General features: G+C 54.6%; 1 protein-coding gene and 1 long non-coding RNA gene across 5 annotated transcripts; one reads left to right on the top strand and one right to left on the bottom strand.

Annotated features, from left to right (window-relative positions):
- CCR6 (C-C motif chemokine receptor 6) lies at positions 1 to 25703 on the top strand. Of its 4 annotated transcripts, XM_059176539.1 has the most exons (5): positions 9038 to 9284; positions 10056 to 10143; positions 10607 to 10701; positions 22656 to 22761; positions 22861 to 25703. In XM_059176539.1, exons 4-5 carry the CDS (start codon positions 22753 to 22755, stop codon positions 23977 to 23979), a joined length of 1128 nt encoding a protein of 375 aa, XP_059032522.1. In that variant the 5' UTR covers positions 9038 to 9284; positions 10056 to 10143; positions 10607 to 10701; positions 22656 to 22752; the 3' UTR covers positions 23980 to 25703. The 4 variants fall into 4 exon arrangements, with proteins under 4 accessions (XP_059032524.1, XP_059032522.1, XP_059032523.1 ...); XM_059176540.1 differs by lacking the exon at positions 10056 to 10143; XM_059176541.1 differs by lacking the exons at positions 9038 to 9284; positions 10056 to 10143; positions 10607 to 10701 and adding an exon at positions 1 to 291.
- Positions 4102 to 5534, bottom strand: LOC131833363 (uncharacterized). Its single transcript, XR_009354424.1, has 3 exons — positions 5151 to 5534; positions 4572 to 4640; positions 4102 to 4246 (listed from the first exon to the last, which is right to left on the bottom strand). It is a non-coding gene; the product is annotated as an uncharacterized LOC131833363 (long non-coding RNA).

Below are 25703 nucleotides of genomic sequence, written 5' to 3'. Positions count from 1 at the left end.
CTGAAGTACGTGCCGGCGGAGTCAACGCTGTGGTGAGGGAGTTCACCCCACCGCCCGGCCCGTGGGCACAGAGCGAGAGCAGTGGCTCAGAAGGTGGCTGAGCTGTGAGCATTGGGCCGTCCACTGCCGGGGGACCCTCGAGCGGCGACGCCCGCCTGCTGTCTCACGCCGCACCGAGAAGGCCGGGCCGCTTCCCCCCGGGGGGAGAGATCTACAGATTTAAGAAATCTGAAGTTTAAGGGGAAAGTTCAGTGGCTGCTCATTTGTGGAACAAAAAGCTACTTGTCCTTGGTGAGTTTTTGTTTTGTTTTGGAATTCAGAAAACACTGCGTTTGCGCCGTCTTTGTAACTGTTTCAGGCAGCGCCGGCTTCATTGAGTCGGACCTTGACCGATCGCTTATTCGTGCATCTTTGGTCGTGGCTTGGGGACGGAGAAGCAAGCGGACTTGTATTGGGCCTGTTAGGAGCTGCACGCTGTTCTAGAGACTTCACATTTATTTTAGGGAGTCCTGATGACTGTCCCAGGGGCAGGTGTGACTCAGGACAGGCATGCAGGATTGGTGTGGGGCCAAGAGATTTGAGTCCGGATTTGTTCGATTCCGGAGTCTGTGCATTGGCAAGGAACCCCGTTTTGAGGGCAGTCGGCCGTATGAGCCATAGCCGTGAGGGAGAGATGCGGATTCTGTAAACCCAAGCCCAACACAGTCTCCCTGGCTCAGTGCGCGCCGTGGGCCCTGGGCTGTGTTCCAGGACAGTGTGCCGGTGCTTCTGCACCCGGACGGTGTGCGGAGCAGGTGTGAGGCTGTGGCGCGGACGGACTGCCGTGGCAGGGCAGGGAAGGCAGGGAACGGGGCGGGAGCCGGTCCCGTGCGGACAGAGAAGAGAGCCAGGCCAGGCTGCTGGTGGGAGGAGGGGCCGGCGAGTCTGGGGCCCGGTCCGCAGAGGGGGCGAGGCTGGGTGTGAGCGGGCATCCACACGTGTGCACCCCTGGGTTTGGTTCAAGAGAACGCACCTGACTCTGACTCGTGGGAAGGTGTTCTTGTGGTGACATCGTCTTCCAGGGGAAAGTGACAAACGCGTGGCGATGGGTTTCACCGTGTTGTGGGTTCCTGCACTGATGTCATTTAAAAAATACTGTGATTGTGTTTAGATGACAATAGAGGACGTCTGCTTTAATCGTGCTGTGACGTTCTGTTTTCTCTTATTAAGTGTTTTAATCCTTGCGAGCCTTCCTCTATCCGGAGGTCTCTTATCTAATAACAGACTCTCTAAGACAAACTGAGAAAGAGGAAGTGAAGCCCAAGAGAGACGGCAGCCGGAGTAAGCACCACAAAGCCCGTAGCCTGAGCCTTGTGAGTGTTTCTCCCCGGGGAGGCCCTCGGGTGCACACTCGGAGGTACTGGCTCTTACTTTGGGTGCATTTCCGAGAGGCTGGCGACTGGGTTTCCCAGCGCAGAGCTTATTGGAAGAGGAAAGGTCACCTGCTGGGGTCAGAGGCTGGGAGCAGCGGGCTGCTGGGCTGGCTTCCAGCGCAAGCTGGGATGGAGAATTCCCAAACAAGCTTGATATGCTCACCCTGGGGTCATTCAGTGTAGACAAGCAAAGGGTGGCGGGTATTTGAGCCATCTCCGGGTGCAGTGGGGCGCGGCTGCAGAGGGAAAGGCTGTGGGGGTTGCGAAGGGCACGGGCTGGGGCCGGACGTCGCCGAAGGGCCCGGGAGACCTGTTTGAGCGGGAAACTCATGAATCAGGTCCCCAGTCTTAAAATATGGGTCTGCACACAATCAGCCTTAGTTGACAGGTAACACAGGGCATGTTTCCAAGAGCAAGAGTGAGCAGAGCGGGCACCGGCGGCTGCTCTGGTGTCCCCGACCCACCCTCAGGGGCCGTGATGGCCGCGCCCGGGTTTCACCATCTGAAAAGGATTCCATCCCTGGGGCGACTGAGTGTTTCGGAAAGAAATACATTCCTTTCTTCCTTCCAGACGTTGTTTGGGAAGCAGAGCCTGCGGCTGGCAGTGGGGAGAAGAGAACCGCAGGTGTGGAAGGCAGGGCACGCAGGGGAGGGGGGAGGCGAAGGCCAGGTGACACGCGGAGGCTGCGAGGGGGTGCGGCCACCCAGGAGCAGGGCGGGGCCCGCGGCACCACGACGTGGCCCTGGGTGCGGTAGGACCTCCTCCAGGAAGGGGTCCCGACTACTCTGAGCGGGCTCGCCCGCGCGTGGGTGTGGGGTGTCCTGGGGGCGGGGTGGGCGCGGCCTCTGGGACCCCCACTCAGCACCCTTCTCCCGCGTTGGGGTCCCAGGTCGGAAGCCCTCCGTGCTGCTCCCAGCCCCGGGGTGGGGGGCTCAGTGCACCCCCACCCCCGAAGTTCCAGGGGCGAGCGGACGGTGAGATTCGTGAACCTCAGGTTCCGAGCCCTTAACCGAGTCCCCGAGACTCCTCCTGCTCGAGCGCGGTGTTCGCAGGACCCCAGGCCCCAGCCAGCTTTCTGGGTCAGAAGCTGCATTTTCAGCCCCGGAGATCCACAGGCAGAGAGACGAGCCTCATCCGTGGGGAGCGTGTTGGGTTGTGTGTGCACGCGCGCGTGTGCACAGGGTGTGTGTATGTGGATGTGTGGCGGGTGGGTTTGTGGGGGGTCGTGGGGAGCAGCCCGTGACTGTCCCTCTTGACGTGACCCTTTCTCATTTCTGTAGCGCCGGCATCAGCGCCGCGTGGCTGTTCCCTTTAGAGTGACACTGCAGGTCTTGAATCTGGGTCACTGGGAGCACAGTGCATTGGGGGGTTCCCAGGCCCTGTGCTGGGCGCCCTCCCCTGTCATGCACGGCGAGCCGGTGAGGAACTGAGGCGCCGCTGTCTTTACCGGCTCAAGGGAGGCGCCTTGAGACTACTGTGGGTTTATGTAACATCAGAATCCTTTGCTCGGAGGCCCCGTTTTCTCTCCCAGATTTCTTGCTGGGAGATAAACATGTTTTATTAAGCCACTGCCCACTGTTCTGTGTGTCTCATTAAGTGAAAACACGATAAATTAAGTCAGTCTTCTTTGGTCTTTTTGTCAGTTTGAGCTTTTTCCGATCTAGTGACCCCAGGTGCAATGATTCGCTTCTCCCCTCCCCCATGCCCTTCAGAAGCTGTGGCTGACGCGGGGGCACCCGATCGCCTCTCCAGACGTGCAGGTGGCTCTCGAGGTCGGATGCCAGGCCACGGTGTCCTTTGAGCTCCCGATCTGCTGGGACAGGGGCTAAGGTGGCCCTTCTGTCATCCTCGTTCTGTAATCTGGTGAAACCCAGAGTTTTGTGTGTGTTTTTTTTTTTTAAAAGATTTTATTTATTTATTTGTCAGAGAGAGAGTGAGAGCATAAGGAGGGGGGGCAGCAGGCAGAGGGACAAGCAGATTCCCCTCTGAGCAGAGAGCTCAGGTCCCAGGACCCTAGGACCATGACCTGAGCTGAAGGCAGACACTTAACTGACTGAGCCACCCAGGTGCCCCAAGTTTTGTGATATTTTTGAGTCTGAGAGACCAGTCCCGTTGGAAGTTAGTTTCAGAGCTTCTAAGAGCTATTTATTGACTGTCTCATTCGGTCAAAAATACCGTGTTCTCTGCTTTCCTGTGCTGAGCCGGGCCAGTGTCCAACATCCCACACCTTTCCTGCATCTCATTGAAACAAAATAGCACGTTCCTGTTCTGGAAACCGACAGAGAAGTTGCCGTTACAGGAACACTCGGGCAGGGAAGGTGGTCCGGAGAGATCTTGAAGGTGTGATGTTTTCCAGCAGTGATATGTGTAATAGTTGCTGTAATAGTGATTTCCCTGTTCTTAGAAATTGTTTCATTATGCAAACAACATCTCTCATTGTTGAACGTGTGGAAAGCCCGCATCCTCGGCTCTAACCCCGGGCAGCCGCGCTCTCATTTGAATGTACTCCCAGCCGACATTCTGATCAGAGTTTTTTCACAGTTTCTCACTTTTACTTATAAAAACTCATCATTTTTCACACTTTCTGTGTCTAGAACATTGTGGTCAGAGGTAGAACTTTAAGTTTAGGACCTCGAACAAAGTGTCGTAGACGCGGCTGCTGTCGCGAGGCCAACTCGACGCCCCCATTCCAGAGATCCCGGCGCTGAATAAGGTTGATGTTGGTCCAGGTGAGCTCATCCCTGAAACAGCGGCTGTGCCGGGCACGAGATGTGTCTAGAACGTCCTGCGTGAGGGGTCGTGTGTCCCCATGGCCGAGGAGCTGGGCAGCCGCCTTGCACAAAGCGTCAGGAACACAATTTCAAACCCTCACGCGGGAGGCTGGACGTGTAGGAGCTCTTTCCGGGTCGCCTTCCCGCCCCTAGCTCTCGCGGACCCCTCGCGCGGGCAGCCTGGTTTCCTCGGGACTCCTCCTCTTCCTATCTTTTGGCCCAAGTGTCTATTTGGTACCCCCAAGAGTGAGGCCAGCGAGCGCTGGTCCTGTGGGGGGCAGCCCCTGCCCCTGCCCCGGGCCCCTGGTCCAACAAGCCTCCCTCCTTTCTCAGTGTCCTGCTTTCAAGCCCGTCCTGCTTGGGAAGGAGGCACCCAGCCCTACTAACCATGCCAGAAGGGCTCGTCGGTCCCGATCCTTGCTGCCAGGACTTCAGTGACACCTGAGTGACGAGGACCTGGGTGACAAAAACTGTGCTGCTCTCAGCACTGAAATTTCCACCCACCCCCCTTGGCCAGCCAGCGTGGTCAGCCACCCTGAGCCCGACAGCCCCATAAGGAAGACAGGGAGGTCAGTGCTGGTGTGAAAGGCTGAGCCCCGTCCCTGTGGGCTCAGGGGTCCCCGGCTGGCTCAGGCGGGCCAGGATCTATGTCCTCTGCACCAGCGGCTGTGTGTGAGGGTGGAGTCAGAGGCCTGGAGCTTTGGGTGCTTGGGAGGGGGACTGGGCAGAGGGCAGTGTCTACCCCCAGCCCTGCCGCAGAACCCAGGACTGGGTCCCGGGGGTCCCGTGTGAGGGTCAGAGGTGCTGCCTGATGACCCCTAGGGTGAAGAATGAAGCATTTTAAGAGATTTATTTGAGAGAGAGGAAGAGCAGCGGGGGAGGGGCAGAGGAAGAGGAATCCCAAGGGGACTCCGCGCTAAGCCTGTTGCGAGGCTCGATCCCACGACCCTGAGATCACGACCTGACCTGAAACCAAGAATCCAAGGCTCCGCCGACTGCACCCCCAGGCACCCCCGAGGCATGAAAGCTTCACCCGCGTCCGCTGCTCTCTGGGGCTTCACTCTTTTTCTCTGAGTCTCTCGGCCGACCTGTTGGCACACACGGGCCACGGCTGCGGCCTCCACCCCCGCAGCCGCGTCCTCCGAAAACCCTGGGGCCGGCCTCCCGCGGCCGCGCGCACGGAGAGTCGCCGGCAAAGGGTGCTGCGGGCTCGGGAGGTCGCACCGTCAGGTTTCAGTCCTCACTTTCCTTCCTCGGCACTTCCTGCCTCTCCTGCCCCAGGATCCGCTGGGAGTTTTTTTTTTTTTTTTTTTTTTTAGATTTACTTATTAATTTGAGAGGGAGAGAGAGAGAGAGAGCAGGGCTCTATCCCAGGACCCTGAGATCAGGACTGAAATCACGAGTTGGACGCTTAACCGACGATCATCCAGGTGCCCAGGAACACTGGGTTAATTCCTCTGGCCACTTCTTTCTGGTCTTTTTTCCTGGCTTCAATTTGTCTTTCGGCTCCTAAGCATAAGCACACGCTCCCAGCCTGCTGTCCACACCTCTGGGCTCAGTCACAAGCTCCTGTGCAGAACGGCGGGCGGCGCTGCCGCTGGGGCGCCCCGCGCGGCCCCTCGGCGCACACTCACTCATCTTTCAGAAAACTTCACTCTTTATCTTCTCGATGAGGAGACAGACCCTGGAGACTGACTTGAAAAACGACTAACGTGGGACTGAGACGGATCTAAATTCACGCCAGGAATGATCAGTTGCACAGACCTTCATTCCTGCACATTCTGTGCCGGACGCGAAACCGATTTCCTTCCCCTCACACACGTCTCTGGAATGTCGCCGCAGGAATATGTTAGAAACTTAGAAGTAAGTTCCCAGTTCTTCCCAGTTCTGCCTGTCCTGTTGAGATGGAGAAATCGGCATCATTTTAACTCCTTCTCTGTCTTGTTTCTTACTGATTTTTCACAATATCCCCCAAACATGCGTGAACTTTGGGATCAGAGGACATGACCTTGAGTCTTAGCACTTCAACTTACTATGCGTAATACATTTGAGGAAGTTGCTGTATTTCTCGGAGTTTCAGTTTGACAACATCAACACTACCTTGTTGTGAGGGTTAATGACACTGAGTCAGGGAAATGTCAAGGTATGAGCCCAAAGCACCTGGCCGCTGGCCTTTAGACCACCAGCAACCCCTCCCTCCCCTCCATGACTCCCTTGTCATGGAGGGGGTTCTTCTTCTCCAGTCAGTTCTCTGAACTTGCTCCCTATCATTCCATGACTTGCAAAGCTCCCCTGCTGTCCCAACCCTCTGTCTGTTCTCACGTTCCAGTTCGTGTCTCTGCTTTCTGTGCGGGTGCTGTTCGCCTCCATACCCCCTCCTCCTTGGCTGAGCGCCAGCCCCTCCTTTTTCACAAGGACTGCTCGGACCGGTGCAGTGGCTAGAAGCACACACTCTTTCCCTCCTCGGAAGGCTCCACCTCTCAACACTGTCTTCTCAATGATGAAGCACGTTCAGCCTTGCCAACACGGCAGTGTAGTTAACACCAGGGATTTTTCTCTGTTTTCCAGCGGTGTAACTTTCTCAAAGTCAGGAAATAAATTGCACCACGTATCTGTACATAGTATCATGCCTGTGGTAGTTATCTAAAAATATGAACTTATAGGAGGCAGATTAGGTTGGAGTGGTTTTTATGAGTACAAATTTCAGACCAGATAATTTAGGACGTAGAGTCAAAACTGCAGGCCCAGAGCTAGAGCAGGCAGTGAACACGAAGCCTGTACAGCTTAAATCTTCGTAAATTCTAAAATTTGAGATGTCAGCCACGTTGGTAATTCCCCCTGTAAAATGCACTTTTATCCTAACTGGGAAGTTTGCTGATGTAATTTGCTGAGTAGCGTTTTCTTAATTTTATACGGAAGAAGAGAGGTAGATCCAACAGCGTGGCATGGACCCAAGCCACTGCTGAGTCTGAGACCCGATTTCCGGTGTCGCCCACTCCTACCTTTCCACCAACGCCACGGTTTTAGATTCCTCCTCCCTCCCTCTCCCTGCCCCGCTTCCCGCCCCTGTGCTAACCGCTGCCTTTCCCAGGAACGGCGGTTCGTCTGTCTGTCCGTCCGCCTGCCTCCGTCTCTGCCTCTCTGTCCTTCCCACCTTTCTCTCTTCCCCTCCCCCTTCCTTCCTCTTATTCCCTCCCTCCCTGCCGTCATTCCTAAAAAATGTATGTTTTGTTTTGATTTTGAAACCTTTTTCTCGCACCTTTGGGATTTCAGGGGAGGTCTCGCGCGCATGGTGAGAGTAGAGAACCGTTCCTGGTGTCTCTTTGCTGACAAACCACCTGTAGTTGTGGCTCAAAACAATGATTAATTATTATTGTTGTTGTTGTTATTATTACTATTATCTCTTGTGGCTCTAGGGGTTGACCGGGCCCAGCCGAGTGCTTCTGGAGCAGATTCAGTCAGAGGGCGGCGGGTATCAGAGTCCCCCGAAGGCTCTAGTGGGCTGCGTGGTGTCCCACTAGCCTGGCTGGCGGCAGGGGTCCCCGTGGCAGCTCTCTGCCAGACCGCCTACACCCAGCCTCTCCTTGTGTGGTTTCCGCTGGGTTCCAGAAGGAAGCATGCATTCCAGGAGGCCCCGTGTGCAGCCTCAGAAATTCCAGATCACGACTTCTCTCTCCTACCCGTCAGGCGGCTGGCGGAGTTGTTAGAGCAGCGGCCCAGGGCCGACGGGGCGGCCGAAGGGGCGTCCGCGTTGCAGCCTCAGGCCCGGGGCCAACCCTGCTGGTCTGGGCTCAGGTCTCTGGTTGGAAGGATCTGTAAAGCTGATTGAGTCCTTTGTCTTCCCTTAAGGAAACAGCTCAAGGCAGACTGTGAGGACATCCACTTGACTGAAAAACTTTCTTTACACAATTGTTGCTTGAAATCATGGACATTTTTTAGGATTTTGTAATGTTTTCAATTTAAGAAATTGTTTATTCATAGTTAAACACATTTCCCAAGTACCTGCTTTCCCTTTTCACCTTTTCCCTCTTGCGGGAGCCGGGGTGCATTCCCGGACGCGTGTCCGTGGCCAGAGCCTCCCCTGCGTGCTGCGCTCCCGAGTGTCCGCAGCCGAGAGGGCTCCGGCCTGGCCCTGGGCGGGACCCGCGCTTAGAACCAGAAGCCTCTGGAAAGCTCGGGCCGGTGCAGCACCCCCGACGCACCCCACGCTGCGAAGCGGTTCCTCCCAGACGCGCGATCATCTAGAACCGCGCGGCCGGGCTCCAGCTGGGGAGATCGCGCTTGTGGATGCGTCGCTGCGGCCGGTGTCGCCCGAGGTTCACGCGGCTCTGGGTGTCTGTGAAGTGAGCGGCGCCTGTTTAAGTGCGAGGATGGTCGCCTCAGGCCGAGCGCTCGGGGGGTTCGACGCAGGCCTGTTTCGAGAGAGATGAGCACACAATGGCTCTGAGCTTCCTAAGGACGGTGTCTGGTCTGGATTTGCCGACAGAACTGAGCGGATATTGGGGCAAAGATCATCGCGAGCTCCAGGCCCGACGGGAGTCCCGGAGCGCGGCCAGCGCCGGCGGCGACAGGAGAGCCGTGACGACCCCGCTCCCCGGCTTCTCCGAGAGGCGACAGGATGGCCCTTTCCTCAACCTGCCCCTTCCCGGGTTTTTGTTTTTGGGTTGGTGTTTCTTAGCGAAATCAGATCTGTTTCTGTCTTTTTTCCTTTTTTTTTTTTTTTTTTTTAAGGCAGACCGAGTCGAGGGCTATAATTGCCCCAAGAAGGCTCACTTCCCCACCTGCCCGCCCAAGGAGACCATCAAAGGGGATGTTTGTGGGACTCAGCAGAGAGCACAGGATGTGCACGTCCCCAATTCCCCAGGGGGTCGGTGTCTTCCTCTGTAAGGCCTTTGGGGCCATAGAAGGCCCCTTCCAGCAGCTTCCACCCACAGCAAGAAGCAGAACCTCGGAGGTCGGGGGAGGCGGTGGAGGGGGTTGAGGTGTTCCTCTCGCACAGAAGAGGCGACAGGCTCGCTGCGTCGATGGACATCTTAAGCTCTGTCCAAGAGCAGCACCTCTTGGTGTGGAGGGACTTTTATTCAGAAGGACTTTTGTCAGGTAGGGACAAAGGCAGTGAGGGTCCCTGGGGCCATAAGACCTGTGAGTGGCTCAGAATCAAAGAGGAAAAGGCTTTTCGTCTACGGAGAAAGGGGAAGGAGAAGACAGGCAGACTGGTTTTGGGGGGGCGGGGCAGGGGACAACGGGACGAAGGGAATGGTCTGTTCTGCCAGGAAAAGCAGCTGCCGCGGTCAGCCAGGTCCCGAGAGAAGCTGACAAGGGACCAGGCTCCACATTTCATGCTCACCCGGGCGCGGGGACAGGCGGGGTTCAGGGGATGAGAGGCAGGCATGAAGGCTGACTGGCGTCCGGGCAGGACACGCAGGGTGAGTCCCGAGCGGAGCAGGGCGAGTCCCGGTGAGCTGGGGGAGGAGGCAGAGACGCTTGCTCCGCGGGCCTGGCAGGCCCAGCTGGTCCGGTTCTGGCTCAAAGTGCTCTCTGGGTCCCTTTGCTACAAAACCTTTGGTGTTTCCTGAGACTGGAGTCACAGCAGACACTGTATGCTGAGCGACACCTTTCTGAGGTCCAGAGCTCTTTCTCCTTGTTCGCTTTTTTTTTTTTTTTTTTTTTTTGCTGTTTTTTAAATCACTCAGCCCTAAAAATGAGTTTCCCAAGCAAATCATGAGTTGCTCCCTCTAACGACAGCACACTCCGCTCTGCCACCTGCCTGCTCAGAAAGGTCGCGTGCCCAGCTTCTTGGGACTTGTCTTTCCACCCCAGTCCCACAACAACCGCTCACATGTGACGAGCGCTGTTCTCCATGCTCCACAGGGACCGACCCCGTGTTTCCAGGACACGCTGAGGCAAGAGGCACTCGGCCGTTATCTGACAGAGGAAGGAACTGGGGTGTCCCCGCAAGGTCAGGAACTGATCTGTGGGTGCACAGATTTTGGGGGAAATCCAGACGCAGGGGCTCCAGGAGCTGCCCTAACCACAGCCACATGTACCGGTTCCCAGACTCGTCTGTGCCTTCCCAGGCACTCTGCAAAGTGTCCAAAGTGTCATCACGGGACATGATCAGGCCCCGGGGAGTGGGGGTGGTGGGGAGAAGGTTTGAGCTCAAACTGTGGCCATGAGTGGAAACGCAGCTCGAAGTCACCACGAGGAGAACAGCCACCCTTGAGTCCCGCCTCCTGGGCTCCCCCTCGGGCGGGACTCGCCTTCCAGGGAGTCACATGATCAGCTGGTGCCCCGCAGCACACACAGGGTTAACCTTCTGCATGTGGCCAATAGGCGTTACTTTTAAGTAGGAAGTGGTAGTTCAGCAAATTTGCTTTTGGCCAATTCTGGTCTCTTACTGTTTTTTTCTTAATGGCTATTAGAAATTGTGTCTTGTCGAGAGAATCACAGCGGCGTCGTGAAGCATTGCCGGGCGGGCGTAACGGGACAGTGCCCGTCGGGCCACGGCGTTTCTAAGGTGAGCACGGCCAAGCCCCTTGCTTCTTTCAAAAGCATCTTCCTTCCTTTGACACCCTTGCCTGGGTGGCATCAGGAATCCCAGGACACTGGCCTGGTGAGTGTGTTGCATTCGATAAAACAGCCTTGGTTTTGTGGACGTTGTCTTTCTGGCTTTAGGAACAGGGCTGTGCTTTCAAAAATCTCCTTTTTGCCTCCAAGTGCACAGTGAGTGATTCATCCCAATTGCCTTGCTTTAGAGCGTGGGGCACGGTCTGGGCATTGCTTCTTCAGACAGTTCAGTACCCGCAGGGCGGTGGTCTTGAGTGAGATGCAGTCATTTACTTAACATAAAAAGTTTGGAGAGCGAAAAACTAAGCTAAGAGATGTTTTGAAACCAATGCCAAATGTGATCTGTGCGATGGAAGGTGGTGGGTGTGCATTCTGGGCGGGGGATCGAGTCGGAAGGAGCTTGTAAGGTGTTTAAGAGGAGTTGATGGGGTGGAAATTTTTATGAGATTCAGGGCAATACAGAAGAACTCTGATAATGGCTGCAAATGCCATAATGATTAGGAAGTGAGTGTCTCATGACCACGGAAGAGTGTGTATGGCCTTGGAGAGGGTCTGCTCCAGATCCCTCCCAAAGACTGCCCTCAGCAGAAACAGAAACAGAGATTGTGGAGATCAGCACCGGGAAGAGATAAACGCAAGGTCTGTATTGGAGCTTTTCTTACAATGAGGAAAGTTATGATTTCTGCAAACAAAAAAGAAAATATAAAAGTGAGCTTCCAAAGAAGCAGAAAAACCAAAAGAAAAAAAAAATTACAAACCTATAGGCAAACCACTAGGAAAAACCTCCTGGCTTCTGTCTTAACTAGTTTTGTTTGAAAGCAGAAGGGAGCCAGCCTAGACTTCCAGCTTGGCTGTCACTATCTATGTGCCCATGATTCAGGTGAGCTGAGAAAATGTACTTTTATTGAGTAGCTACGGTTGCAGGACAGGAGATTCTGATATCAATTAAAAGGTTTTAGGGGCGCCTGGGTGGCTCAGTGGGTTAAGCCGCTGCCTTCGGCTCAGGTCATGATCTCAGGCTCCTGGGATCGAGTCCCGCATCGGGCTCTCTGCTCGGCAGGGAGCCTGCTTCCCTCTCTCTCTCTCTCTCTGCCTGCCTCTCCGTCTACTTGTGATTTCTCTCTGTCAAATAAATAAATAAAATCTTTAAAAAAAAAAAAAAAGGTTTTAAAATATACATATTATCTGAGCTCCCCTGAGTGTTGACTGTCCTTCACAGAGACCCCGTGAAGACAAAGTGGGTTAGAATGCTCAGAGCGAACAGCCCTCTAGTCTTCCATCTGAAAATGGGTACAGTGTCTACCTTCAAGGGTTTTGTTAAAAGAGATAAGGGGTGTAGAGCAGTGATCCCTGGTGTCCAGTGTGCAACTGTGACTGTGCCCCCTGTTGTAGCACACCCCCACAGTGCTCTCACACGTGCACATGCATAAACACACGTGCAACACCAATATGCAAACGTGTATTCATACAACACACACTCGCACGCACAACATGTGTGCACACAAACACACATGCGCACAACACATATACGCACGCACATACACACACAACCTACTTACCCTCATACACTTGTGCACACAGGTGTGTGCACACACACGCACGCTTCAGTTCTTGTTCTGTATCCTCTGGGCCGTTGCTGGTTGTGCAAGTAAGCACAGATTTAAAATCTGCTTCCATTCAATTTTTAACTGTTCAACGTGTTCAGTGAAAATGTTAGCAGTTTTCCTTGATAATATTTTGATGTCTTATTAATGTTTTCCCCAGATTTAGTTTTCTGGGGCAGGCTCTAACCTTGGCCGGAGGACCAGGAGTGGAAGTCAGTGTGCTGGCACCCCTTCTGCTTTTCCAGACCTTGTCTTTTCTCTAGGGGCTCCTACTTCCCGTTTGCGGCCCCTCTGCCTGCCGCCACCCACTCCTGGTCCCCACAGAGCGTGACCGGCCTGAGCATGTGTCAGCTGGTCCCAGTGAGGATGCTTGCTGCTAAGAACCTGAAATGTGTTCCACCTGCCCCTGGTCAGGTGACTAAGGAACTCCCAAGGCCCTCAGAGTTCAAAGAACAGAGGTGCCGTGGGATTCCTCTGCGCGGGTCGGGAGGGGGGCGTGCTTGCATTGGGGGTACGTGGACCGCTGCCTGCCTTCTCCACTGTGGCGCGTGGGCTGCCAACATTTCCTTGGCTTCCAGGGCTGGTCTGGTTTTTAGGGCATATAGTATCAGATTTCTGGTTTTTTAAAGACTTACTTATTTATTTGAGAAAGAGAGAGAGAGAGAGAGAGAGAGACTCTCAGGCAGGCTCTGGGCTGAGTGCGTAGCCCTGACAAGGGGCTGGACCCCATGACCCTGAGATCATGACCTGACTAAAACCAAGAGTTGCAGGCCCAAGGGACTGAGCCTCTCCAGCACCCCGTTCATTTCATTTGTGAATGACTCAGTCAATTAGCTATTAGTTTCTGGGACTCATTTGCATGTGGTCACTAAAATCCTACCAGAAGTCACTCTCTTGCTGTAATAAAATATACGTTAACATTTTCAATACTATTTTTTAAAAATGTGACTCTCATTAAGTAACACTGAATTTTTCTTAAAGTAACACTTTGCAAAGGTCTCATGAGATTTAATTTATCGTCATGAGCCTCTAAAACAGGAAAGGGAGCCCCACAAAGGTGTATCTTTTAATGAAAGTTGATTTCTGAGCACGTCCACGAGCAGGGAGCAACCCAGCAGTCAGTTTCTGACTCTCACCTGCGGTGTGTCTGGGAGGTTGTTACTGCTTGTGCGAGCAGGCGCTGAAGGAGCGAGGAAACCCCTAGGAAGCTGCTGGGTTGGTGTCCAAGAGCCGGACGCGGTTCGCGGCGTTTCCCAAACCCCACAACCACAGAGCCATCTCCCCCCCCACTCTCGCTTCTTTCCGCCCAGAGCCTTCCTGGAAACCACGTTCAGTGCTGGTCTAGTCCAGCACTCTGGTCCCTTGACCACACATGAGTACGGGCAAGAGTAATGTGGACTGTGTGGACCCCAATTTTTGAGTGGTCAAAGCAGACATGCACAGGACCCACGGCTCTTGCCAACGTCCCATTTTTCTAACAATGCAGAAGATGCAGCGGAGCACCAGGCACATTCCCGGAGGAGCCCAAACCGTTCGCCATGGCTCGCCGAAAACGGGCTTCAGTAAGCAGTGAACATGAGGTGTTGTGGAAAGTGTGTGTGAAAACATGTCACAAAGGTCCCCAGTTGATACCCGCCCATCCTGCAAAGAGAAGACGTCCCCGGGTGTCTGATTCCAGTGGACAGAGCTCCAAGTCTGTCAAATCCTGTTCGTGTGTAGTCAGAAATGTGGGTAACAGGTATCGTCTGCTCCAAAGCTCATTTAGATGTTTCGATGGGGACCCCCAGGTTTCTGTCTTTGGCAAATGCCATTACTGTATTTCCAAGGAGGGCTGGTCCAGGTTCACGGTCCCTGGAGCCCCAGCTAGAAGGCGGAGGTGCAGCCTGCTGTAAGCCTTCCTTTCTAGAGTTCTACTCCAGAAATGCTGCCTTAGTGGGTCCGGTGCTGCCCTCGCCACCTCACTTTCAGGGAAGACTCACGGTGCTTGACGGAGACGCATCTCTGGAGGGAGCCCGGGCCGGCCTCGCTCAATGGCCCAGCCGTTCTTCTGATGTTACGCCACGGTCTGTCTGTGTAACCTCCGCTCGTGGGAGTGCAAGGCGAGACCCTCTTTCACGTGATAACCCTGCAGGTTACTTGATGACTTCATTCTGCCTGAGCCGTCGTGGTCTTCAGGCCATGTGACCGGTGCTGACATGCGCAGTGGGCGGTCGCTTCTCTCCGCCTGGCTGCTGGGCCTCACCCGATTCCCGTGGCTCACGTTGCCCATCAGGCAGTCAGAACCACCGTGGAAGTCTGACCGGAGCACGGTGGGTGGCTCTCTCACCTACCTCCCCTAAACCTCAGAGTTTCACTGATTTGACCTAAAAAGCAAACAAATTAATCTTAGCAGGATGCGTTTAGGGAGCAGAGTTTTAGTTTTCTACTGCTGTCATCACAAGGTCACTCCAGCCACGCAGAACGAGTACCTTACAGCGCCGCGGTCACGCGTCCGGCCGGCCCGACCGGGCTGGGGGAGCTGTTGGCAGGCGGCGTTCCCTCCTGAGTCTCTAACACAGGACCTGTCTCCGTGCTCGGTAGAATTGCGGCCGGAATTCAGCTCTCGGTCCTTGGAGACTGAGCCGCGTTCCTCATGTAGGGTGTCAGGGGCCGCGGAGGACGGTCCCAGCTCCCAGAACCCAACCCCCGCTCGGTCCTCAAAGCAGCGATGGACGAGCCCTTCTGCCTTCCTTCCTTCCTTCCCTCTCCCATCGCGGCTGGGGACGATCCCCGCTGCTAAGGACTTGAAGCGATGCAGGACCCACCTGAGCAGTCCAGGGTCGTCTCCCCATCGCAAGGTTCAGATGCGCAGTCCCGTTTGGCACGGGAAGGCACGTTTCCCCAGGTTCTGGGGACGAGGCGTGGGGACCTCTGGGGCCCTGCTTCTGCTAACTGCACGCACTGACCCTGTCTATCGGGGCAGAGTGTCTCTTGGTGAGCGTGCGAGCAGCCTGTGTCTGTCGGTGAGTGTGCAAGCAGCACGTGTCTGTGAGTGTGCAGTGTGTCAGTGAGTGTGCGACCAGCACGTGTCTGTCAGCGAGTGTGCAAGCAGCGCGCGATCTAGGGGCAGTATGATGTGGACAACGTGACCTTCCGTGGAGGCGTGTAGCTCACGCCGCGCAGACCCCGCCGTCTCTCGGTGGAGTGACGGCCGAGTAAGTCTCCTCCCGTGGCTTCCGCTGCCAAACTTCCATTTTCAACCTGCGTAATGACCATTGAAACCCAAGCGCAGAACCTCTGCTTCTGCACACGGAATGTCACCCTGTGACATGCGGCCGATTGTTTGATTCTGTCCGAGTTCTTCCACACGGATTCTGTCGTCCAGTTTAATAATTCTCGCCTCGGGCGCCGCGTCCTCTTCAGACCTGATGAGTTGCTTCCTCTGCTTCTGTCGCTCACAGTCATAAAAACGGCGGGTAGCGCCGGGCTGCGGACAGAGCCCAGCCTGGTGCCAGGGAGGGTCTTCTGCGAGCGGTCACCGACTGGCTGTCGTTCCCTACATCACACGGCACGGCGCGAGGACTGGCCGGTGGCAGGTGTAACCGCGGACTCGCAGCGCGCCCCGGCCTCCCTGCCCTGCAGGCTCCGCGGAGCACCCAGCGCTCCCGCCCCCCCCCCCCCCCCCGCGCCCTTCCTAAGCCCCGCCAGCCTCCTGCGGCGCCGGCCCAGGGCGCAGACCCTCTCCCCGCGGGCGAGTTCCGGGAGCTCCTCCGCCGTCTGTTCCCCGGACTCCGCAGGCTTCGGTCTCGGACCTGGGCCTCCCGCGTCCCGCATCTCCCTCGGTGCCACACCACGGTGGGCGGCACGGGAGACCCCAGGGGCCCGAGGGGGCGAGAGCCTGTGAGGGGCCGAGGCTCAGGCAGGCGGTGGCCGGAGCCACCTGCTGGGTCCCTGCGGCGGCGGCGGGGCTCCAGGCGGGAAGGCTCCTCACCGCAGAGCCAGCAGACAGAGCCGCGTTTCGAAGCGCGGCGTCACGGTTTCCTCCCAGAGGACTTGACTTCCTCCCGGGGACAATTCCGAACACTTCGTCCCACAGATTCTCTTCACAGCGACTGGTTCCGGATGAGTGTTCGTATTCCCGGCTGTGGGAGAGACGGTGACTTAGGAAATACTCGAATTTCAAAGATGGACAAGTTACGTTTTAAAATCGGTTGAGCCCCGGAGCGCTTCTGTGTGATCTGCTGCCTTGGCAGTAAGAGCTGGCAGGACAGCTGGTGCCGGCGAGGACATGCTAGCGAGGGCGAGAGCGAGGGGGGGGCGAGCTTCAAACACAAGGTGAGGCAAGGCCTTCCATGTCCGGAAGCTTCTCGACTTGGGTTTGTCAGCTCAGCGAGGATGGACGCGTCCCCAGCGGCGGCCACCAACCCGGTAGATAAGACAGTATATCCCCCTCTGTTCAGTGGAGAAGGTCAGAAATGCCTTCATGACTTTACCATCTTGGTGCTTTAACAAAGAAGTTCAGGACGTATTTCTCCAAAAAGACGACATTTGCTACTCAGGACCTGAGGTGATTTACTTGCACAGAAAAGCACGTGTGGGCTTCCTCAGGGCTTGTGGCGGCCCAGATGCCAGTGTGTCACCAGCACGGTTTCCTCAGCACATTTTGCATGCGCCTGCGGTGACGGTGGTGGTTGGGGGCTCGCTGAATCATTTCCAGTCACACGACTCACTGGCATCCACCTAAACTTGACGATGGTGTTTTCTCTCGAGAACGCTGATTCTTAACCACAGCAGCGTCGAGTTCGCCGCTGTCCAGGCTTGCAGACTGTTCACACGGAGCAGGCAAACAAGTCCCCGTGGCCCCAGCCCGGCCTGAGCACCCGCTCCCCCTGCGCTGGGGCGGACACCGGCCACGAGTCGGCCGCTCGGACCCTCGGCCTCCAGGGGCGGCCTGGCCTACGCGGCTTTACCACGGTCGGTTTGCCAGAGGCTCCGGGCTGCGGCTCACGTGTGACTCATCTTTGTGCCCCGTGTCATCCTCCGCAGGCAGCCCATAGACATTCGTTGAGCGGAATTAAACATGAATTCAGAAGACATTATAGGTCCGGGTGTGGTTGAAGGAACCATTTTTCTGAAGCGGGGTTCCCGCTGGGGTTCCCGCTGGGCACCGAGTCTGGAGCGCACGAGGATGCCCCCTTTCACAGCTGCTCTGCTGCCAGCCCTCATGGCCACCAGCCCCCACGTGGTCCAAATGTCGTCATGTCCCCCCCCCCATGGGAAGGCCATATGGCCCCCCTCAGCTTGGCATGCCATCTGTCCCCTCTGTGATCACGCACCCGGCCACGGCTCCCCCCGAGCACTCCCTCCAGCAGCTCCGTGGCCCCCTGCCATGTCCCCCCACGTCCCCCAGTCAGTGCTTTCCCTACTCCCGTGGCTGCCTCAAGTCCTGTCTTGCTCACAGACCTGTCACATGCCCCTCCCTCCTCGGGGGGACCCTGACCTACAGCATCTGTTGTTCTAACCAGCATGTTTGTCTGGACCTTGTGCAGTTACTGGATTCGCTCTCTTGGGGTTTAATTTATGTACAATGAATGTCACCAGCCTGAAGTATCTGATTCCGGGGGTCTTGACAAGTGTGTCCAGCAAGATCACGATCCTGACAGGGGACACTTCTGTCACTACAGAAAGGTCCCTGTGCTCCCTTCAGCCGGTGTCTTCTCGTCCCTGAGGCGTGACACTCAAGGACCAGACTTCCACCACTCTTGCTTTGCCTTTTCTAGAATTTCACGTAAATGGCATAACGCCACTCCTGGTCTTGTATGTCTGGATTCCTCACCCAGCCAAATGCCCCTGCCATCGCCGCCCCCACTGGCGCGTCCATCAGGACTCTGCTTCTTGCTTGGGGGGCAGTGATCTGTGATACGGAGACGGCACAGTTTGCTTATCTGTCCACCCGCTGATGGAAGCCTCTGTTCTAATCCAGGGCTGTCACAGAGAAACCTGCTGGGAACGTTCAAGTACTAGTCTTTTATTTTCATTTCTCTTGGCTAAAAACGTTAAGAGTCAGCTGTTGGTTTACATGGGAAGTGCATGTTTAGCTCCTAGAACATCGGCCCGTGGTCTTCTCAGTGTGGCCGTGGGACTGCTGGGTCATCTGCACGTCTCTGTCCTTGCCTCCTGTCTTGTCTGCCCCTGACGTTAGCCATCGAGTGGGTGAGAAAAGGTATCTCATTGCACTTTTAATTTGCATTTCCCTAATGACTAATCTCATCGAACAAGTTTTCTCATAAGGAATTGCCACCATGTGTTTCCTTTGGTGAACTCACTTCACATTTTTTGCCTGTCCCTTCTTGATGTTGAATAGTGAGAGTTCTTTGTATATTCTGATCAGATACAAGGTCACAATTTTTTTTTCCCATTCCATGATCTGTTTTTACTTTTCTCAAGTGTCTTTCAAAAAGCAGATGTTTTAAATACTGATCAATTACAAAAATTTTTGAAAAGATTTTATGTATTTATTTGATGGAGAATGTGTTTACATGCACACAAGCAGGGCAAGAGGCAGAGGAAGAGGGAGAAGCAGGCTTCCTGCCAAGTAGGGAGCCTGACATGGGGCTCAATCCCAGGACCCTGGGATCATGACCTGAGCTGAAGGCAAACACTTAACTGACTGAGCCACCCAGGTGCCCCTTAAATTCTGATCAATTTTAATTTATCAATTTTCTATTTCTTTTTTTTTACAGCTCATGCATACGTTTTGCAGCTTAGATGAGACATCTGCCATTTCCAAGGGCACAAAGATTTTCTCTTCTGTTTTCCTTGGATGTTTATGATTTGGTTCTCACATTTAGAACTATAATTTATTTAGAGTTGTTGTTGTTGTTTGTAGCATGAGGAAAAGAAAAGATCGACTTCTTATGCATGAACACCTTATCGGCCCTGCACCGTTTATTGAGAAGACTGTTTTTCCCTCTGGAATTACCTTGGCACCTTTGTTAAGAATCTGTTGGCCATTGGACTTGTGGGTCTATTTCTGGACTCTGTTCTGTCCATTGATTCCTGCATCTATTCTGTTTCCAACACCATGTTGCCATGATTCCTGTGGCTTCATAGTGTGTCTTGACACCAGGTAGTAGGAATCTTAGAATTCTGTATCCTTTTTCAAGACGGTTTTGGCCTTTCTTAGTCCCTTGGATTTCTATATAAATTGCAGGATCAGCCGGTCAGTTTTTTCCAGAAACCCTGACACCATTTTGATTTGGATCGTCTGGCATCTGTGGATCAGTTTGGAGAGAACATCTCACTATTGGATTATTTAATCTTGAACCTGATGCACTTCTCCTGTAACCCAGATCTTAATTTCTCTCAGCAACGTTTTATAGCCTTCGGCATGGAGATCTTGTAAGGATTTAAGGTGTCCTTGTCAGTATTTTACTTCATGAGGTTTGATGTGATTATAATTTTTTCCCCAGTCCCAACTGCCAAACGTTCCAAGTATTGCTAGGGCATTGGATGACAATTGATTTGCATATGTTACTCCTCATCAGTGCTTTATTTCATGTTACGTGTTCTGTCTTTCATCTATAGAACATTTATTTGGGTCTTTTTAATATTTTTTGTCACTTTCTTCATTGCACGGTGCTTCCTCTACCCTCCGGGGCATCGAGATCGGCGGATCGTCGCTACCAGGTCGTCTGTTATCTCAGTCATTCTTGCTTCTTCGGGTCAATCATGGGTCATGGCTCCCTGTTTCTTCGAATGTCTGTGTCATGGTCAGTGTGAGAGGCTGTAGCAGATCTCCACAGAGAGGGTAGCTTGAACAGGATGCCTTTATTTCTCACGGTTCTGGAAGCTGGGAAGTTCAAGATTCAGGTGCCCCAGACCCAGTATTGGGTGAGGACCCCCCGGTTCAGTCTTCAGGAGGAGGGGGGCAGACAGAGGAAGCAAGCTGTCTCTTCTTGAAAGAACATGAATCCCATTCATGAGTGGCAGTGGGGGGCACCACCTCAAAATGCCCCCATCTTGGGGATTAGGCTTCAGCATATGAATTTCGGGGACGCACGCACATTCAGACTCCAGGGGCCTAGAAATTTTTGTTTGGATGCCTGACATGAATTTTACATGACTGAAGGCTGCATTTCATGGCATGTCTTTAAATGATTTGGGGCTTTGCTCTGGGATGTAGTGATGTTACTGGAATCAGACGGGTCATCTGAGACTTTCTTTCAAGCTTTGCTGTGGCAGGTTCACAGTAACAGTCACTGTAGGCGATTTTAGGCGTGTCCCTCCTCCAGTAGTGCTGTTCTGAGGCTGCTCTCCAATCCCCTGGGACTTAGACGGTGCTGTTACGCCTTCTGTGGGAAAGAATTCTTTCTAGCCCACGAGGGCTCTGAGGATTTCTCGGTCTCTCCTTTCTCACACTCTTTTTGCACTGCTTCCTCTCAGGGACACCTCTCTGCAGTTCCCCTTTCTCTGTGAAGCTCCCTCCTCTCCCGCACCTCATCTTGCCCTGACCTCCCAGAACTCTGATCCCTGTGTCCTCAGCGAGGTTCCCATTCCCTGTTCAGCTTGTCCCCATGCTCTGCACTTGGAAACTGCTTTTGTGGGAGCTGGGAGCTTCCCAGAGCTCAGGTCATGCTCACTTCTCCTGTTCTCTTCTGGTCAGAGACCACAGTCTTGGGACATCAGTTGCCCAACAGTCTGAAAACTGTTATTTCATGTATTTTCCAGGTGTTTCTGTTTGTTTCATGCAGTAGGGTACATTTGGTTTCCATGACTCCGTCATGGCTGGCGGAATAAATCTCGCAGTCCTGTTTGATTGAACATGTCCCATCGATACTCACATGGACGTGTTCGTCTCCTACATGGTTTTGCCACACCAAGGCTTTATGTTGTGGTTTTTCTGCATGCCCTGGAGTCCTCAGTGAGAATGTACAGCTGTAGGTCACTGTAGACGTGCACAGATGACCCCCCCCGCCCCGCCCCTAGTGCCACGTTCAGAGCAATGGCTGAGAGGCAGCAAAGACTTGCTTCCCAAGTGATGGCTCCAGATGTCAGGGAGGAAACTGGGTTTGGGCCCCCTGACCTGTGACTGCGTCAACAACACAACGAGAATCAAGTGATATGAGAAGTGTGTTCAGGGAGTCCTCAGGCTGAGGTCTGGGTCACACTGACCTCCTCCCCCAGATGTCGGGTAGTGACGCTGACCACACAGGTGAGGACCGAGTGGCGTCGCACGATCGAGTCTCCGCCCGTGCACCGAGGCTTGTCATTCCGTGCTCCTCCTCCCTCTCGCTGCCCCGCTCGGTCCTGACTCATCTCGGGGACTTCTTGTGCGTCGTCCCTCTGGGCATTCCCCGCACATCACTGCCGCGTGCAGCTCAGTTGGTGAATGTCACCTCGAACCCGTGGGGTCGGCCCCACCGTGGAGGGGCAAACACTCAGCACTCACGATGCCTTTCCACCTGCTCATCTTCTCTGCCATCCCTTTGCTGGCCCCATGCCTGTTCTCCAAGGACCGAGGGGGCTGCCCACTGACCGTCTCTAACCTTTCTGCCTGCAGTCTGGTTTCTGACGATTAGGATGGGTCTCCCCAGCAGACTGGTGCTGGTTCGCTCGAGGGCATGAGGGCAATATCTGTGTCATGTAAGAGATACATATGTACGTTGCTGCTGCCCTTCAAGCCAGGGGGTCCTCTTCCGCGTATCTTGAGAATGACTCTCACGTTCAAACTTGAAAAAGCTCTACAAGGGATTCTCACCTGCCCAGCTGGGTGGAAGCCACGGAATCCTACTCCACACTATTTACAGGCAAGGGCTGTGAATCATAAGTGTTTTAGATGCAATCCACAGTCCCATAGATTTTGTTCACCAGAATCCTGCTGAGTGTCACTGAATTGCATTTTGCACCAAGATTTCTGTGCGGATCGGAATCTGAGCTTCTGTGCGGATCGGAATCTGAGCTTCTGCGGGCGTCTCCCTTATTCACGCCATTGATCTGGGCTTGACAAACTGTAGCCATGACAGCCAAGTCCGGCCAAGCCCGTTCACGTGTGAAGTTGTCCGTGTCACCCTCAAGCCACCAGGGCAGATTCTAGTTGTTGGGTCAGAAACTACAGGATCTGCAGAGTCTAAAATATTTTACTGTCTGGTCCTTTGCAGAAAGAGGCTGCCCATGCTTGTTCTAAAGGACTATTTTCCTGCAAAATGGCATGCCATGTACTCTTTGTGTCCAAGGGAAACAGAACGCCAGCCCGTAACTGCCGGGCTCCCTGGGAATGCCCGTCTCACTCACAGAGTGTCTTGCTTTCTTTCCTCCTTAGACTCACGTCCCCGCCTTATCCCCGCCGGTGAGCCGGAGGGCCTGGCCGTCCGTCCCTCCATCCCCGCCCGCCCCGCCTGCCGAGAACAAGCACCGCGATGAGTGAGGTGAGCGTCCGTTTTATTTTGGCCGGGAGAGTCGTGTCGGTCGGTCGTGGCTCCCCGCAGGTCACACGACAGCTAACTTTACCTTCGTTCACCTACCAGGAGGCGATGAATCTCAGCGCCGGCTTCAACTTCAGCGAGGACTACTTTGGGTCGGGCAACAGTTCGGACTACTCAGCTGACGGTGACAGCTTCTTGTGCTCCCTGCAGGAGGTCCGGAGCTTCTCTGGGCTCTTCGTGCCTGTGGCCTACTCCCTGATCTGTGTCTTTGGCCTCCTGGGCAACGTCTTGGTGGTGGTCACCTTTGCTTTTTACAAGAAAGCCAAGTCCATGACAGACGTGTACCTCTTGAATATGGCCATCGCGGACATCCTGTTCGTCCTCACCCTCCCATTCTGGGCCGTGAGCCACGCCACTGGCGAGTGGGTGTTCAGCAACGCCACGTGCAAGCTCATGAAGGGCGTCTACGCTGTCAACTTCAACTGCGGGATGCTGCTCCTGGCCTGTGTCAGCCTGGACCGCTACGTGGCCATCGTGCAGGCCACCAAGTCCTTCCGGCTGCGGTCCCGCACGCTGGCGCACCGCAGGGCCATCTGCCTGCTGGTGTGGGCGGCGTCCGGGCTCATCTCCGTCTGGACCTTCGTGTTCAACCAGAAGTACCACGTGCAGGACAGCGCCGTGTGCGAGCCCCGCTACCACGAGGGCTCCGACCCCATCAGGTGGAAGCTCCTCGTGCTGGGGCTGCAGCTCCTCTTCGGCTTCTCCATCCCGCTGCTCTTCATGACCTTTTGCTACGCGCTCATCGTCAGGACCCTGGTGCAGGCCCAGAACTCCAAGCGGCACAAGGCCATCCGCGTGATCATCGCGGTGGTGCTGGTGTTCCTGGCTTGTCAGATCCCCCACAACATGGTGCTCCTGGTGACGGCCGCGCAGCTGGGCAGGATGAACCGCTCCTGCCATGGCCAGAAGCTGCTGGGCTACGCCACCAACATCACCGAGGTCCTGGCCTTCCTGCACTGCTGCCTCAACCCCGTGCTCTATGCCTTCATCGGACAGAAGTTTAGGAGCTACTTTCTGAAGATCGTGAAGGACCTGTGGTGTATGCGGCGGCGGCGGAAGTCCCTGGGCTTCTCCTGCTCCAGGCTGCACTCGGAGAGCTTCGTCTCCAGGCAGAACAGCGAGACCGCGGACAACGAGAACGTGTCGTCCTTCACCATGTGAGCGGCCCGGAGCAGGCCCGAGGTCTGGGCGACTGCGGACATGGACTCGGGACCCCGGGAGTCCCCTGTGGTTGGCCTTCCCCAAAACGGACCCCCGGGACTACGAATCAGACATTTTCGGGAATATTCGTGAAGCATCTTGTGAGCATGACCTCTTTTGATCACAGCAAAACGCACAGGGTTGGGAAACCCAAGATGGAAAAAAAATCACATAAGAGCCCTTGCACCCCTCATCTTAGGCAGAAGGTGAAACATTCCACCTGAGCCGGCCAAGTGGTGGGGGAGACGGACGGTGGCGGTTGTCACCGGTGTCCATTGTCACCGAGGATAAGGAAGACGAGGTGGTAACAGGCCATCGGGAAAGGGCAGGCTGGCTTTATTTCCCCGGAGAAGTGTTCTCTGCAGTCGCCGATTCTCCGAAAGTCGGGCAGGCAGAGCTCCACGAGCCGCAGTCTAACGGCACACACTCAGCACACAGAGGGCTTCGTGACTATTGTCAGACAAATCACAGTGAAACTGGGGGTCACAGTGCAGTTTAGAATGTAAGGTGTTTAAATTACCTTCTTTTAAAAAGCACAAGGAAGCTTCCCCAAGACGATACAGAAAGGGCTTTGTTCCCACATCCACGGAAGCAGAAGCAGCCCCTGGAGCCAAGGGCATCAGGGGCCACAGGGAGCTGGGCTCGAGCTTCCCTCTCTGCTTCTGGCTTTGGTTTTTACCCAAAGTCTGAGGTTGATCATGGAATCTGATTTTAACAACTGTCTCCAACTTCTAGAAAGTTCCTAGAACTCAAGCTTTGAGAGTGCTTTGTAAACACATGAACACAAGTAGAAAAAAACAAACCACATTACAAAAATGCAGGCGTGCGTTAGAAGGTACTGACGTGAGTTACAAAGATGCTGACATGTATAGCCCTGAGATACCTGTTATTGAAACTTTCTGCCGTTCTCATGAGCTTGACGTGCACCTCTGTATGAAATTCAAAGTGCCATCTTAGGGTTCCGAGTCTGTATGTCTCAAACATCATTTTGGCTTTGCAAAATGAAGGCCTTTGGTGCATGAAGTGGGAACGGTTTTCCAGAATCAGGGATCCGACTCGGGAGCTGAGGCGTTCCGGGGTCGGCCGCCCTCCCAGGCTGTAAGCGTGGGTTCCCGCGCGCAGATCCCGGCGGCCGACTTGCATTCATGCCCCTTGTGGGTCCCGGATGCGCTCAGAGGATGTAGGGAGAGAAGTTTGTGCCTCTAAGCAGGAAATAGCTCGCTTACTGTGACACAGCTGGAAATCAGCTCTTCTGTATAATTTGAATTTTCAGAAAAGTGAAGCTTCTTTATGCAACAGTCCATTTAATTTCAGCCGTACTGAATAAAAGTGTTTCTAAAGTAGGATACAGACTTTATTTTGTCCAATATCATCGTTGTTTCTTGCTGTTTGGTGTGAGGACGTGTCAGTACCCTCGGGAGACACAGAACCGTGTGGATTTTGGTCCGTTATTAAGCGGCTCCAGATGGCTCTTTAACGGTTCTGGTATCTTTATTTCATTGGTTTCCCCAGATGTCCTCCCAGCGTCTGGCTCTGACCGGACCTTGCGTGTGTCTGCTGGTGGCCGGTGCTTGGCCCTTTGCAAACCCCATTCCACTGTGTTCTCTGGCCAGACGGGGCGGTGCCTCAGGGACGGTGACTCAGGACTTGTCAGTCTGTTGTTAATAAATGAACTGTATACTCGG

Source organism: Mustela lutreola, chromosome 6, assembly GCF_030435805.1.
Source record: "Mustela lutreola isolate mMusLut2 chromosome 6, mMusLut2.pri, whole genome shotgun sequence".
In the NCBI taxonomy this organism is placed as follows: domain Eukaryota; kingdom Metazoa; phylum Chordata; class Mammalia; order Carnivora; family Mustelidae; genus Mustela; species Mustela lutreola.
Note: the sequence above shows the minus strand (reverse complement) of the source record. Positions and strands in the feature narration are given on the sequence as shown.